General features: G+C 42.5%; 1 protein-coding gene across 4 annotated transcripts in view; it reads right to left on the bottom strand.

Moving 5' to 3' along the window:
• LOC110496082 (putative ATP-dependent RNA helicase ddx6) overlaps nt 1-17,432 on the bottom strand; it is an 85,003-nt gene that overhangs the window by 52,485 nt on the left and 15,086 nt on the right. For 2 of the 4 annotated variants that reach the window (XM_036952544.2, XM_090208472.1), the window contains exon 9: nt 8,167-8,295. In XM_036952544.2, coding sequence (XP_036808439.1) covers nt 8,167-8,295 — 129 coding nt within the window. Of the gene's footprint in view, nt 1-5,967; nt 6,978-8,166; nt 8,296-13,251; nt 13,666-17,432 lie in introns of those variants that run through there. The other 2 variants (XM_090208471.1, XM_090208473.1) reach the window with 2 other exon arrangements.

The raw sequence follows: 17,432 nt of genomic DNA, 5'->3' as shown, positions 1-17,432 counted from the left end.
GGTGGTGGGCAGTTGTGTGGTTGTGGTTAGTAGTGATGGTCAGCAGCTGTGTGGTTGTGGTTAGTAGTGGTGGTCAGCAGTTATGTGGTTGTGGCCAGCAGCTGTGGTTGTGGTTAGTAGTGGTGGTCAGCAGCTGTGTGGTTGTGGTTTAGTAGTGCTGGTCAGCAGCTATGTGGTTAGTAGTGGTGGTCAGTAGCTGTGTGGTTAGTAGTGGTTGTCAGCAGTTGTGTGGCTAGTAGTGGTGGTCAGCAGCTGTGTGGTTGTGGTTAGTAGTGGTGGTCAGCAGGTGTGGTTGTGGTGGACAGCAGGTGTGTGGTTGTGGTTTAGTAGTGCTGGTCAGCAGCTATGTGGTTAGTAGTGGTGGTCAGTAGCTGTGTGGTTAGTAGTGGTGGTTAGCAGTGGTGGTCAGCAGTTGTGGTCAACAGCTGTGTGGTTGTGGTTAGTAGTGGTGGTCAGCAGCTGTGTGGTTGTGGTTAGTAGTGGTGGTCAGCAGTTATGTGGTTGTGGCCAGCAGCTGTGGTTGTGGTTAGTAGTGCTGGTCAGCAGCTATGTGGTTAGTAGTGGTGTTCAGTAGCTGTGTGGTTAGTAGTGGTGGTCAGCAGCTGTGTGGTTGTGGTTAGTAGTGGTGGTCAGCAGTTGTGTGGTTGTGGTCAGCAGCTGTGGTTGTGGTTAGTAGTGGTGGTCAGCTGTTGTGTGGATGTGGTTAATAGTGGTGGTCAGAAGCTGTGTGGTTGTGGTTAGTAGTTGTGGTCAGCAGCTGTGTGGTTGGTCGTGGTGGTCAGCAGCTGTGTGGTTGTGGTTAGTAGTGGTGGTCAGCAGCTGTGGTTGTGGTTAGTAGTGGTGGGTAGCAGCTGTGTGTTGTGGTTAGTAGTGGTGGGTAGCAACTGTGTGGATGTGGTTAGTAGTGGTGGTCAGCAGCTGTGTGGTTGTGGTTAGTAGTTGTGGTCAGCAGCTGTGTGGTTGTGGTTAGTACAGTGCCTTGCGAAAGTATTCGGCCCCCTTGAACTTTGCGACCTTTTGCCACATTTCAGGCTTCAAACATAAAGATATAAAACTGTATTTTTTTGTGAAGAATCAACAACAAGTGGGACACAATCATGAAGTGGAACGACATTTATTGGATATTTCAAACTTTTTTAACATTTCAAAAACTGAAAAATTGGGCGTGCAAAATTATTCAGCCCCTTTACTTTCAGTGCAGCAAACTCTCTCCAGAAGTTCAGTGAGGATCTCTGAATGATCCAATGTTGACCTAAATGACTAATGATGATAAATACAATCCACCTGTGTGTAATCAAGTCTCCGTATAAATGCACCTGCACTGTGATAGTCTCAGAGGTCCGTTAAAAGCGCAGAGAGCATCATGAAGAACAAGGAACACACCAGGCAGGTCCGAGATACTGTTGTGAAGAAGTTTAAAGCCGGATTTGGATACAAAAAGATTTCCCAAGCTTTAAACATCCCAAGGAGCACTGTGCAAGCGATAATATTGAAATGGAAGGAGTATCAGACCACTGCAAATCTACCAAGACCTGGCCGTCCCTCTAAACTTTCAGCTCATACAAGGAGAAGACTGATCAGAGATGCAGCCAAGAGGCCCATGATCACTCTGGATGAACTGCAGAGATCTACAGCTGAGGTGGGAGACTCTGTCCATAGGACAACAATCAGTCGTATATTGCACAAATCTGACCTTTATGGAAGAGTGGCAAGAAGAAAGCCATTTCTTAAAGATATCCATAAAGTGTTGTTTAAAGTTTGCCACAAGCCACCTGGGAGACACACCAAACATGTGGAAGAAGGTGCTCTGGTCAGATGAAACCAAAATTGAACTTTTTGGCAACAATGCCAAACGTTATGTTTGGCGTAAAAGCAACACAGCTCATCACCCTGAACACACCATCCCCACTGTCAAACATGGTGGTGGCAGCATCATGGTTTGGGCCTGCTTTTCTTCAGCAGGGACAGGGAAGATGGTTAAAATTGATGGGAAGATGGATGGAGCCAAATACAGGACCATTCTGGAAGAAAACCTGATGGAGTCTGCAAAAGACCTGAGACTGGGACGGAGATTTGTCTTCCAACAAGACAATGATCCAAAACATAAAGCAAAATCTACAATGGAATGGTTCAAAAATAAACATATCCAGGTGTTAGAATGGCCAAGTCAAAGTCCAGACCTGAATCCAATCGAGAATCTGTGGAAAGAACTGAAAACTGCTGTTCACAAATGCTCTCCATCCAACCTCACTGAGCTCGAGCTGTTTTGCAAGGAGGAATGGGAAAAAATGTCAGTCTCTCGATTTGCAAAACTGATAGAGACATACCCCAAGCGACTTACAGCTGTAATCGCAGCAAAAGGTGGCGCTACAAAGTATTAACTTAAGGGGGCTGAATAATTTTGCACGCCCAATTTTTCAGTTTTTGATTTGTTAAAAAGGTTTGAAATATCCAATAAATGTCGTTCCACTTCATGATTGTGTCCCACTTGTTGTTGATTCTTCACAAAAAAATACAGTTTTATATCTTTATGTTTGAAGCCTGAAATGTGGCAAAAGTTCGCAAAGTTCAAGGGGGCTGAATACTTTCGCAAGGCACTGTAGTTGTGGTCAGCAGCTGTGTGGTTGGTCGTGGTGGTCATCAGCTGTGTGGATGTAGTTAGTAGTGGTGGTCAGCAGCTGTGTGGCTGTGGTTAGTAGTGGTGGTCAGCAGCTGTGTGGCTGTGGTTAGTAGTGGTGGCCAGCAGGTGTGTGCATGTGGTCAGTTAGTTGTGTGATTGTAGTATAGTAGTTGTGGTCAGTAATTGTGTTCCGTAGTTGTGGTCAGTATTTTTGTGGTTGTGGACAGTTGTTTGTGGTTAGCAGGTGTGTGGTTATTAGTTGTGGTCAGTATTTTTGTGGTTGTTGTCAGTAGTTGTGGTTTAGTAGTTTTGGTCAGTAGTTATGTAGTTCTGTTGCAGGTTCTTTAGGCCCTACATTATGGATGTGGTCAGTAGTTGTGTATTTTTAAGGCAGCAGCTCCTCTTCCTGTGGTCCAGCTAAATTAAGGCAATATACAATTACAACATATTTAATTCACAACAGATATTATCTGACCCTGCTGGTCATCTATGAACATTTGAACATCTTGGCCATGTTCTGTTATAATCTCCCCCCGGCACAGCCAGAAGAGGACTGGCCACCCCTCATAGCCTGGTTCCTCTCTAGGTTTCTTTCTAGGTTCTGGCCTTTCTAGGTAGTTATTCCTAGCCACCATGCTTCTACATCTGCATTGCTTGCTGTTTGGGGTTTTAGGCTGGGTTTCTTTACAGCACCTTGAGATATCAGCTGATGTAAGAAGGGCTTTATAAATACATTTGATTGATTGATTGATTTCACAATATGTTATCGGCTCTATGTAGTACTGTGCGCCTCCCAGTCTGTTGTGGACTGTGAAGAGACCTCTGGTGGCATATTGTGTGTTCAGTAGTTGTGTGGTTATGGTCAGTAGTTGAGTTGGTAAGCAGTGTTGTGGTCAGTAGGATTTGTAAGTAGGTCTGTGGTTCAGTAGATGTGTGGTTGTGCTAGGTAGCAGAGGTCAGTATTTGTGGCCTTACAGTATTGTTATGACGTGCCCGTTTTGGGTGAGGATCATGACCCCCTCTCTCTCCCGCAACAGGTTTATGACGGTCATAAATACAGAAACTCCTTTCCCCACTCTGCCAAAATGAAGGTTGAGAATCCCTTAGTTACCACAGAGAAAGACTTTGCAGTACGTTAACCTCAAAAGGTTGAATAATATAACAATGTTTCTGTATTCCAACCAGTTGAAATTGTCTGTGGGTAGTACTCACAGAACAAACATGTCAAACTCCTTACTAATTTGTAATCTAACTACCACCGCAGAACATCATAACTGTTTCTCTGAATGTGTATATTTCTCAGTTACCAGATTTACATCTAAATATTGTGGAACGTATATGATTAAATATGAAACTATTTGTGAGAAGATGAAAGATGTTAACATTTTCTCATTGAGAAGGCTTTTTCAAATAAAGTTGAACTAGTCAGTGACCCCACTCCGTGAACACAGACATTTACATCGGCGACATGGAACGCCCCCGTTTCTACGCCAGTATAAAAACCACTTCCAGCGAAATTTACATTAGACCAGAAAACATGGAAGCTGTCGCTACATGTTGAAATGGTTGGCAACTCTACCAAAGGACAAGACCAAAGAACGTGGAGATCATCCCCACACTGAAATAGTTAAGAAATCTACAAACTAAAGACCAATTATTCAGGCTGCAGCTGTTTAAATACTTTAGTCTGGTAAAGGCATGTGATCTAAGAACAATGGTACTCGGAAAGATCCATTCTCAAGAACATACAATGGTACTCTGATGTATCCTTTATAACAAGCTACAAGCTACAACTACAAAAGACTGATCTCTGGTGGACAAACCAGAGACTTTCTGTTGACAATCTATCCAGCAGACGGACCGGCGATCAGAGGGACAACAAAGGCATACACTCATAAAATATGTACTGTACATTGGATTTCTAAAATCCAAATGAGCGGTTGTTAGGGTGCTAAATATCCATATTTACGATGGACGTATTCAACTGTATGTATGCATGTATGTAGTGGGTTCATTTTGTTCTCCCGCTCTTTCTTATCGGTCCCCACCCCTTTACTTTGTCTACCAAGACGTCATATCGGTTTCGTCCACGAGGGACTTTTTCTTTGTATCATGTTAGTCAATGTATGGCCTACTGTGTGTGCTAATGTGATTTGATTAGTTAGTAAATAAATATTATACAAATTGGTTTATCGCCGATTCATGATTTATGTTATGGTTGGTGCAGATATCTAAGGGTTTGCGACGTTCAGGAATGAGACTGATGAGGTAACAATACATTAATAGAAGACTAATCGATAAGATAAAATAGTTAGTCGGGAAATTGCAACTCTATAAACAACATTTTCCCGTGGTGCCCCAACTTCCTAGTTAATTACTATTCTGTGATTTGTTTAATCAATAGTTATGGCAATAAGGAATAGTTACACAGAATGGATCTGATATTACAGTAGTGGTCAGCAGTTGTGTTCAGTAGATGAAGGCAGTAGTGGTCAGCAGTTGTGTGCATGGGGCAGTAAGTAGAATTACACAGAATTACACATTGGATAAACAAACAGAGTCAATAACTGTCACGCCCTGACCATAGTAAGCTGTTATTTCTCTGTGTTGGTTGGGGTGTGATGGTGACTTGGGTGGGTCATCTAGGTGAATTTGTATGTCTATGTTGGACTGATATGGTTCCCAATCAGAGACAGCTGTTTATCGTTGTCTCTGATTGGGGATCATATTTAGGCAGCCATTTCACCTTTGTGTTTCGTGGGATCTTGACTGTGTAGTTGCCTGTCTGCACTATTTTGATTAGCTTCACGGTTCGCTTGTTCATTTTGTTGGTTTGTTCGGTGTTCATTCATTAAAAGAGAATGTACGCATACCATGCTGCGCCTTGGTCCAATTACTATGACGAACGCGACAATAACACAATAGAAAGATCTATATACAGTGTGTGCAAATGGAGTAAGGAGGCAATAAATAGGCCATAGTAGCGAAGTAATTACAATTTAGAAAATTAACACTGGAGTGATAGACGTGCAGATGATGATGTGCAAGTAGAAATACTGGTGTGCAAAAGAGCAAATAAGTAAATTAAAACAATATGGGGATAGGTAGTTGGATGGGATATTTACAGATGCTGCTGCAGCAATCGGTAAGCTGCTCAGCTGTGGCATCAGTATTTGTGGTCAATAGTTGTGTGGTTAATTAGTTGTGGTCAGCAGTTATGTGCTTGTGGTCAATAGTTGTGTGGTCAGTTTTGTTGTAGTCTGTTGTGGTCAGTATTTTAGTAGTTTTGGTCAGCAGTTGTGTGCTTGTGGTCATTAGTTGAGTAGTTCAGTAGTTGTAGTCATTAGTTTTATTCAGTAGTTGTGTTATTATGGTCAATTAGTTGAGTGATTTTGGTTCAGTAGTTGTCGGTCCATAGTAATTGTGGTCAGTAGTGTGGTTGAGGTCAGTAGTTGAGTGGTTGTGTGTTCAGTAGTGTTGTCAGTTGTGTGGTTGTGGTCATTAGTTGTGTGGTGGTCAGTAGGCGTGTGGTTGTGGTCAGTAGGTGTGTGGTTCAGTAGATGTGGTCAGTAGTTGTGTAGTTCTGGTCAGCAGTGGTCGTTATCAATAGTGGTTTAGTAATTTGTCAGTAGTTGTGTTGCAGGTTCTTTGAGACCTACATTATGGACGTGGTCAATAGTTGTCATCAGTAGGTGTGTCACTATGTGCTCTCCAACCGTGTTCCAGGGGTCCTAAATCTATAGGCTGTTTGGAGTCATTTTGCCACTTTAGTTGCGATATAAACCTTTTTAAAACATACAGGCCTATGGCCAAAGACAGATGTGTGCGACTGATTTGAAAAAGTTTTTTTTTTTTTAAAGGTATGTGCCATTTCTTGCCTTAGAGGCTGCACACACTGGGCATCATTCACAAATGAAAATACATAATTCACTAATGAAAATATTGTCACCCATCAGACTATTGTCAATTTAATCTAGTCTTTAAATATACTGTCATGGCCAAAAGTTTTGAGAATGACAAATATTAATTTTCACAAAGTCTGCTGCCTCAGTTTGTATGATGGCAATTTGCATATACTCCAGAATGTTATGAAGAGTGATCAGATTAATAACAAAATCCCTCTTTGCCATGCAAATTAACTGAATCCCCCAAAAACATTTCCAATGCACTTCAGCCCTGCCACAAAAGGACCAGCTGGCATCATGTCAGTGATTCTCTTGTTAACACAGGAGTGAGTGTTGACAAGGACAAGGCTGGAGATCACTGTCATTCTGATTGAGTTCGAATAACAGACTGGAAGCTTCAAAAGGAGGGTGGTGCTTGGAATCATTGTTCTTCCTCTGTCAACCATGGTTACCTGCAAGAAAACACGCGCAGTCAATATTGCTTTGCACAAAAAAGGCTTCACAGGCAAGGATATTGCTGCCAGTAAGATTGCACCTAAATCAACCATTTATCGGATCATCAAGAACTTCAAGGAGAGCGGTTCAATTGTTGTGAAGAAGGCTTCAGGGCGCTCAAGTCCAGCAAGCGCCAGGACCGTCTCCTAAAGTTAATTCAGCTGTGGGATCGGGGCACCACCAATACAGAGCCTGCTCCGGAATGGCAGCAGGCAGGTGTGAGTGCATCTGCACACACAGTGAGGCGAAGACTTTTGGAGGATGGCCTTGTGTCAAGAAGGGCAGCAAAGAAGCCACTTCTCTCCAGGAAAAACATCAGGGACAGACTGATATTCTGCAAAAGGTACAGGGGTAAAGTCATTTTCTCTGATGAATCCCCGTTCCGATTGTTTGGGGCATCCGGAAAAAAGCTTGTCTGGAGAAGACAAGGTGAGCGCTACCATCAGTCCTGTTTCATGCCAACAGTAAAGCAGCCTGAGACCATTCATGTGTGGGGTTGCTTCTCAGCCGAGGGAGTGGGCTCACTCACAATTTTGCCTAAGAACACAGCCATGAATAAAGAATGGTACCAACACATCCTCAGAGAGCAACTTCTCCCAACAATCCAGGAACAGTTTGGTGACGAACAGTGCCTTTTCCAGCAGGATATGGCCCAGAAGTTAATTGACAGCATGCCAGAGCGGATTGCAGAGGTCTTGAAAAAGAAGGGTCAACACTGCAGATATTGACTCTTTGCATCAACTGCATGTAACTGTCAATAAAAGCCTTTGACACTTATGAAATGCTTGTAATTATACTTCAGTATTCCATAGTAACATCTGACAAAAATATCTAAAGACACCGAGGCAGCAAACTTTGTGAAAATTAATATTTGTGTCATTCTCAAAACTTTTGGCCACTTTTTGATTTAGAATGGACCATTATTAGGAAATTTGATAAATAAATATAGCAGGCCTAGCCTTTAGAAAGCTGATGGGATCCTCTTTAAAATAGAGCCCATTAAAACTGTCAAACTCATTACTACCAACGGTAATAAAGGCTGCCCGTAAAGGCTTTGTGGTACACTGATCTGCGCCCACATACCAGACTACATGTACATTCACATTAAAAAAAAGTGTATATGCGTCCAATGTTTTCTAGGCTTACCCGTGAGAAGAGCGTGTTGAGACAGTGGACTTTTTGTCTCTCAGTGACGTAGGCATAGTACTGGGTGATGCCCTTCAGAGTCAGTTCCTCCATCAGGTTGATCTCATAGGGCTTCTGCAGGTGCTTGGCCTGGTGGAGAGGGAGAAAAAAGGGAGGAGAGCGTGATGACAGAAAGGGGGACAAGAAAAGAGAAAAAAGGAGGAGAGAGGGTTATTGAAGTGCCTGAGGAAATCAATGCTAGGATAACTACACAGGTGCATGGGCACACACACACGGCTAGACCCTTGCAGCAACTTAAGACGAAACGGACATACAAGAACACCAATGCTTGATAAATAGTGCATAAACTATTGTCAAGGAAAAATTGCATGAATAAATGAGGAAATAAACAAAAAATGTATTTGTTTAGATTGTTTAATTATACAAAACATATCCTTGACAAAACATAGGCCTATAGCCGTAATTTCATTCCCCTTGCAATGAAAACATTAGCGCAATCCATTTGATCAACTTTATTTGTAGTAACTGGTTATAGTAATTAATAAAGTCCGGTTATAGCTTCTTTTGACAAAGTAGAAACTTAAAAGATTAATAATATAACCAGCCAGGTGCACGGCTGAAATTATTTGCCGTATTCCTAAACAAAACCACCAGCGCATGAACAATTGTAAAGGATGAACTGCATAAATGCATTTGTGGAAATATATTCATGACAAAATGATTTGTTGAAGGTCCTGGAAAATGTAGTGTTACATGCATGCATGTATTTAGCATGAAACAATGTTGTCTTCCCTTTATGCTTCTGGCCCACAGTCAGCACACAGCTTCGTGGCTTTGTGTGAGCAAGCCCCACAAACAAAAAAACTGTTGCACTGAACAGTTTTCACGGGCCTCGTTTCATGTGCACCTGCCGCAGGTGTGGCAGAATCTCTCTGAAACGATTGAGTGGCATGGTCTCTCGGGAAAAAGTCCACCCCATACAGTGCATTCGGAAAGTATTCAGACCCCTTGATTTTTTCCCCCCCACATTGTGCTACGTTACAGCCTTATTTTAAAATTGATTAATTTGTGCTATCTACACAAAATACCACATAATCAAACAAAAACAGGTTAAGATTTTTTTGCAAATGTATTAAAACTGAAATTACTTAATTAAGTATTCATTTTGTTGAAGCATCTTTGGCAGCGATTACAGCCTTGAGTCTTATTGGGTCTGACACTACTAGCTTGGCACACCTGTATTTGGGGAGTTTCTCCCATTCTTCTCTGCAGATCTTCTCAAGCTCTGTTAGGTTGGATGGGGAGCGTCGCTGCAGATATTTTCAGGTCTCTCCAGAGATGTTCGATCGGGTTCAAGTCCGGGTCTCTCAAGAACATTGAGACTTGTCCCGAAGCCACTCCTGCGTTGTTTTGGCTGTGTACATAGGGACATTGTCAAATTTGAAGGTGAATCGTTGCCATAATCTGGAGCAGGTTTTCATCAAGGATCTCTCTGTGCATCTTTAACTCGACTCGGACTAGTTTCCCCAGTCCCTGCCGCTGAAGAGCATCCCAACAGCATGATGCCACCACCATGCTTCACCGTAGTGACGGTATTGGCCATGTGATGAGCAGTGCCTGGATTTCTCCAGATGTAATGCTTGGCATTCAGACCAAAGAGTTCAATCTCGGTTTCATCAGACCTGAAAATCTTGTTTCCCATGTACTGAGTCCTTTAGTTGCAATAGCAACTATGTAACACTAATCAACAACAAAACAAGTGCACAATAATCCCCGCAGATCCAATGAGCCACCTAGTCCTGGGAGGTGAAGAGGTAGAGTACGGAGTTAAGTACCTATGAACCATCATGGACAACACACTCTTAATGCAAACACTCAGAACATCGATAAAAAAATGCCAATAACTGAATGTCAACACCAACTACACTGAACAAAAATATAAAACACAACATGTAAAGTGTTGGTCCCATGTTTTGGGCTCGCAGTGGCGCAGCGGTCTAAGGCACTGCATCTCAGTGCTAGGAGTCACTGCATCTCAGTGCTAGGAGTCACTGCACACCCTGGTTTGAGTCCAGGCTGTATCACAACCGGCCGTGATTGGGAGTTCCACAGGCGGCGCACAATTGGCCCAGCGTCATCAGGGTTTGACCAGTGTAGGCAGTCATTGTAAATAAGAATGTTCTTAACTGACTTGCCTAGGTAAGTAAAAAAAGGTTAAAAAATATATATTTCATGAGTTGAAATAAAAGATACCAGAAATTTTCCATACGAACCAACAGCTTATTTCATTCAAATTTTGTTCACAATCCTGTTAGTGAGCATTTTTCCTTTGCCAAGATAAATCAATCCACCTGACAGGTGGCATATCAAGAAGCTGATTAAACAGCATGAGCATTCCAGAGGTGCACCTTGTGCTGGGTACAATAAAAGGCCACTCTACAAAGTACAGTTGTCACACAACACAATGCCACAGATGTCTCAAGTTGAGGGAGCGTGCAATTGGCGGGCTGACTGCAAGAAAGTCCATATAAGCCGTTGCCAGAGAATTTGATGTTAAGTGACAAACGTCATTTTAGAGAATTTCGCAGTACGTCCAACCGGGCTCACAACCGCTGACCATGTGCAACCACACCAGCCCAGGACCTTCACATCTGGCTTCTTTACTTGCAAGGTAGTCTGTCTGGGTGGCTGATCTCAGCTGATGAAACTGTGGGTTTGCAACCAAAGAATTTCTGGACAAACTGTCAGAAACAATCTCAGGGAAGCTCATCTGCGTGCTCGTTGTCCTCACCAGGGTCTTGACCTGACTGCAGTTCGGCGGCTTAACCAACTTCAGAGGGCGGATGCTACCCCCCCCCCCCCCGATGACCACTGGCAGCTGGAGTAGTGTGCTCTTCACAGATAAATCCCGGTATCAATTGTACATGGCAGTTGGCAGATAGCGTGTACGGTGTTGTGTGGGCGAGCAGTTTGGTGGTGTCAACGTTGTGAACAGAGTGCCCCATGGTGGCGGTGGGGTTATGGTATGGGCAGGCATAAGCTACGGACAACAAAACACAACTGCATTTTAAATCAATGGCAATTTTAATAGAGATATACCATGACAAGATCCTGAGGCCCATTGACGTACCATTCATCCGCCGCCATCACCTCATGTTTCAGCATGATAGTACACAACCCCATGTCGCAAGGGTCTGTACACAATTCCTGGAAGCTGAAGATGGCCCAGTTCATCCATGGCCTGAGCATGTTTGGGATCCTCTGGATCGACGTGTACGAAAGTGTTCCAGTTCACGCCATTGTCCTGCATTTTGCATAGCCAATGAAGTGTGGGACAACATTCCACAGGCCACAATCAACAGCCTGATCAACTCTATGCAAAGGAGATGCATAGAGTGGTGGTCACAATAGATACCGACCGGTTTTCAGATCTACGCCCCTACTTAAAAATAATAATCTTAAAAGTATTTGTGACCAACAGATGCATATCTGTATTCCCAGTCATGTTTAGTCAATAGATAATGGACCGATTTCTTTAAATGAACTGAAACCAGGGTCTGAAATTAACACCCTGCAGGTACATTGTGTCATATACCGTTGAAGTCAGAAGTTCACATAGCCAAATATATTTAAACTCTGTTTTTCACTATTCCTGACATTTAATCCAAGTATAAATTCCCTGTCTTAGGTTAGTTATTTTAAGAATGTGAAATGTCAGAATAATAGGAGAGAGAATAATTTATTTCAGCTTGTATGTCTCATCTTATTCCCAGTGGGTCAGAAGTTTACATACACTCAATTAGTATTTGGTAGCATTGCCTTTAAATTGTTTAACTTGGGTCAAACGTTTCGGGTAGCCTTCCACAAGCTTCCTACAATAAGTTGGGGTAATTTTGGCCCATTCCTCCTGACAGAGCTGGTGTAAATGAGTCAGGTTTGTAGGCCTCCTTGCTCACACATTATTTTTCAGTTCTGCCCACAAATTTTCTATAGGATTGAGGTCTGGGCTTTGTGATGGCCACTCCAATACCTTCACTTTGTTGTCCTTAAGCCATTTTGCCACAACTTTGGCGGTATGCTTGGGGTCATTGTCCATTTGGAAGACCCATTTGCGACCAAGCTTTCACTGATGTCTTGAGATGTTGCTTCAATATATCCACATAATTTTCTTTCCTCATGATGCCATCGATTTTGTGAAGTGCACCAGTCCCCCCTGCAGCAAAGCACCCCCACAACATGATGCTGCCACCTCCGTGCTTCACGGTTGGGATTGTGTTCTTCGGCTTGAAAGCATCCCCCTTTTTCCTCCAAACATAACGATGGTCATTACGGACAAACAGTTATATTTTTGTTTCATCAGACCAGAGGACATTTCTCCAAAAAGTACAGTCTTTGTCCCCATGTGCAGTTGCAAACCGTAGTCTGGCTTTTTTATGGAGGTTTTGGAGCAGTGGCTTCTTCCTTGCTGAGCGGTCTTTCAGGTTATGTCGATATAGGACTCCCAAGGATGAACAAGACTTGTGGAGGTCTACCAATTTTTTTTATCTGAGGTATTGGCTAATTTCCTTTGCTTTTTCCATGATGTCAAACAAAGAGGCACTGAGTTTGAAGGTAGGCCTTGAAATACATCCACAGATACACCTCCAATTGACTCAAAGTAATGTCAATTAGCCTATCAGAAGCTTCTAAAGCCATGAAATAATTTTCTGGAATTTCCCAAGCTATTTAAAAAGGCACAGTCAACTTAGTGTATGTAAAATTCTGACCCAGCGAAATAATCTGTCTGCAAACTATTGTTGGGAAAATTACTTTGTGTCATGCACAAAGAAGATGTCCTAACCGACATGCCGAAAATATAGTTTGTTAACAAGAAATGTGTGGAGTGGTTGAAAATCGAGATTTAATGACTCCAACCTTAGTGTATGTAAACTTCCGACTTCAACTGTGTCTATTTCACTGGCCACATTGGCGGGTGGTCAGGGTTCCAAAGTGCAAGCATGTCACCAGCATTTGTGAATAAAAATGGTCAAGTACGATCAAATTTAAAGTGAAAAACAGTACCAGTCCAAAGTTTGGACACACCTACTCATTCAAGGGTTTCTTTATTTTTACTATTTTCTACATAGTAGAATAATAGTGACGACAAAACTATGAAAGAGCACATGGAATCACGTAGTAACCAAAAAGAGTGTTAAATCAAAATAAATATTTGAGATTCTTCAAAGTAGCCATCTTTTTCCTTGATGACAGCTTTGCACACTTGGCATTCTCTCAACCAGCTTCACATAGAATGCTTTTCCAACAGTCTTGAAGGAGTTCCCACATATAATGAGCACTTGTTGACTGCTTTTCCCTCTCTCTGCAGTCCAACTCATCCCAAACCATCAATTGTGTTGAGATTGGTTGACTGGAGGCCAGGACATCTGATGCAGCACTCCATTACTCTCCTTCTTGGTCAAATAGTCCTTACACAGCCTGGAGGTGTGTTGGGTCATTGTCCTGTTGAAAAACAAATGATAGTGGGGCTAAGCACAAACAAGACGTAATGGCGTATCGCTGCAGAATGCTGTTAGCCATGCTGGATAAGCGTGCCTTGAATTCAACAACAACAAATCAATGTCACCAGCAAAGCACTCCCACACCTCCCCCTCCATGCTTTCTGGTGGGAACAACACATGCCGGTATAATCCGTTCAACTACTCTGCGTTTGAATCATCAGACCAAAAGGACAGAGTTCCACCGGACTAATGTCCATCGCTCGTGTTTCCTGGCCCAAGCAGGTCTCGTCTCCTCATTGGCGTCCTTTAGTGGTGGTTACTTTGCAGAAATTCGACCATGAAGGAGCGATTCACAGTCTACTCTGAACAGTTGATGTTGAGGTGTGTCTGTTACTTGAACTTTGAAGCATTTATTTGGGCTGCAATCTGAGGTGCAGTTAACTCTAATAAATGTATCCTTTGCAGCAGAGGTAACTCTGGGTCTTCCTCATGAGAGCCAGTTTCATCATAGTGCTTGATGGTTTTTGCGACTGCAGTTTTCCTGATTGACTGACCTTCATGTCTTAAAGTAATGATTGACTGTCGTTTCTCTTTGCTTATTTGAGCTCTTCTTGCCATAATATGGACTTGGTCTTTTACCAAATAGGGCCACCTTATGTATACCCCCTACACAACTGATTGGCTCAAACGCATTAAGGAAAGAAATTCCACAAAATGTACTTTTAACAAGGCACAATTGTTAATTGAAATTAATTCCTGGTAGAGGTCGACGGATTAATCGGCATAGTTTTCATAACAATCGGTAATCTGCATTTTTGGACGCCGATTATGTCCGATTACATTGCAATCCACGAGGAGACTGCGTGGCAGGCTGACCACCTGTTACGCGAGTGCAGCAAGGAGCCAAGGTAAGTTGCTAACTAGCATTAAACTTATCTTACAAAAATAAATAAACTTAACATAAATCACTAGTTAACAACACATGGTTGGTGATATTACTAGTTTAACTAGCTTGTCCTGAATTGAACATAATCAATGCGGTGCCTGTTCATTTATCATCGAATCACAGCCTACTTCGCCAAACGGGTGATGATTTAACAGAAGTGCATTCGCGAGAAAATGCACAATCATTGCACCAATGAACCTAACTATTAACATCAATAACTTTCTTAAAATCAATACACAAGTATATTTTTGTAAACCTGCAAATTTAGTTAAAATAAATTAATGTTAGCAGGCAATATTAACTAGGGAAATTGTGCAGCTTCGCTTGCGTTCAGTGCAAGCAGAGTCAATACTTCGCGTTCTTAGTAAAAATATAAAATACTGCATAGTATGTATTATTTCTTACACTGTTACCCCAGGAAATCTTAAGTCTTATTACATACAGTCGGGACTGGAAGTAAGAGCAACGTCAACTTACCAACATTACAACCAGGAATAAAACTTCCCCGAAGTGAATCCTCTGTTTGGACCACCACCCAGGACAATGGATCGGATCCCAGTAGGCGACCCAAAACAACAGTGCCGCAGAAGGGGCAGACGGAGTGGCCTTCTGGTCAGGCTCCGTAGACGGGCACGTCGCTCACGAGTATACTACTCGCTAATGTCCAGTCTCTTGACAACAAGGTAGACGAAGTTCGAGCAAGGGTTGCCTTTCAGAGAGACATCAGAGAATGTAACATTCACTCTGTTTCACGGAAACATGGCTCACTCGGGATACGTTATCAGAGTCGGTACAGCCACCCGGTTTCTTCACACAAATTTTATCAGCATATCGAATGCGCGACCCGGGCTGGCAAAATTCTAGAACATTGCTACTCTAACTTCCGCAACGCATACAAAGCCATCCCTCGCCCTCCTTTCGGCAAATCTGAACACGAGTCCATTTTGTTACTCCCAGCCTATAGACAGAAACTAAAACAGGAAACGCCCATGCTCAGGTCTGTTCAACGCTGGTCCGACCAATCTGATTCCACGCTTCAAGACTGCTTCGATCACGTGGATTGGGATATGTTCCAGTTAGCCACAGACAACATTATTGATGAATAAGTTGATTCAGTGAGCGAGTATATTAGCAAGTGCATCGTTGATGTTGTACCCACAGTGACTATTAAAACCTTCCCCAACCAGAAACCGTGGATTGATGGCAGCATTCGCGCAAAACTGAAAGCGAGAACCACTGCTTTTAATCATGGCAAGGCGACCGGAAACATGACCGAACACAAACAGTGTAGTTATTCCCTCTGCAAGGCAAACAAACAAGCTATGCGTCAGTATAGAGACAAAGTAGAGTCTCAATTCAACAGCTCAGACAAGAGATGTATGTGGCAGGGTCTACAGTCAATCATGGACTACAAAAAGAATACCAGCCCCGTCGGGGACACCAACGTCTTGCTCCCAGACAAATTAAACAACTTCTTTGCTCACTTTGAGGACAATACAGTGCCGCTGACACGGCCCACTACCAAAAGCTGCTGGCTCTCATTCACCGCAGCCAACATGAGTAAAACATTTAAACGTGTTAACCCTCGCAAGGCTGTCGGCCCAGACGGCATGCGCAGACCAGCTGGCTGGTGTGTTTACGGACATATTCAACCAATCCCTATCCCAGTCTGTTGTCCCCACATGGTTCAAGAGGGCCACCCACAGAATTGTACATAATTATGACATGACATTGAAGGTTGTGCAATGTAACAGCAATATTTAGACTTAGGGTTGCCACTCGTTCGATAAAATACGGAACGGTTCCGTATTTCACTGAAAGAATAAACGTTTTGTTTTTGAAATGATAGTTTCCGGATTTGACCACATTAATGACATATGGCTCATATTTTTGTGTGTTTATTATAGTATAATTAAGTCTATGATTTGATATTTGATAGAGCAGTCTGACTGAGCGGTGGTAGGCAGAAGCAGGCTCATAAGCATTCATTCAAACAGCACTTTCCTGCGTTTGCCAGCAGCTCTTCGCAATGCTTGAAGCACAGCGCTGTTCATGACTTCAAGCCTATCAACTCCCGAGATTAGGCTGGCAATACTATAGTACCTATAAGAACATCCAATAGTCAAAGGCATATGAAATACAAATGGTAGATAGAGAAATAGTCCTATAATAGATACAACCTAAAGCTTCTTAACTTCTTGATGTACCCATCCCGTTAGCGGGATCATTTGTCAACATCCGCTGAATAGCAGAGCTTCAAATTACTAAAAATATTTACTTTTCATGAAATCACAACTGCAATACAGCAAAACACAGCTTAGCTTGTTGTTAATCCACCTGGCGTGTCAGATTTCAAAACAGCTTTTTGGTGAAAGCATACCAAGCGTTTATGTAAGGACATCTCTCTCAGCAGACAAAACATTAAACAGCTAGCAGCCAAGTAGATTGGTCACAAAAGTCAGAAAAGCAATAAACTTAAATCGCTTACCTTTGATGATCTTCGGATGTTTGCACTCACGAGACTCCCAGTTACATAATAAATCATTTTGTTCCATAAAGATTATTTTTATATCCAAAATACCTCCATTTGGTTGGCGCGAAAATTCCAAATAGTATCCGTAAAGTTCGTAGAAACATGTCAAACGTTTTTTAGAATCAATCCTCAGGTTGTTTTTACAATATATAATCAATAATATTTCAACCGGACTGTAGCTTCTCCAATAGGAGAGAGAGAGAGAAAATGTCTGCTCCAAGCTGTTGCGCATGCAAAATGCTGTTGGCACCCAGCCCTCCAATGACGGGATGTGATCTTTCTCGCTTAT

The sequence above is a fragment of the Oncorhynchus mykiss genome, chromosome 18 (assembly GCF_057628025.1).
Source record: "Oncorhynchus mykiss isolate SJ-2025 chromosome 18, ASM5762802v1, whole genome shotgun sequence".
Taxonomy (NCBI): domain Eukaryota; kingdom Metazoa; phylum Chordata; class Actinopteri; order Salmoniformes; family Salmonidae; genus Oncorhynchus; species Oncorhynchus mykiss.
Note: the sequence above shows the minus strand (reverse complement) of the source record. Positions and strands in the feature narration are given on the sequence as shown.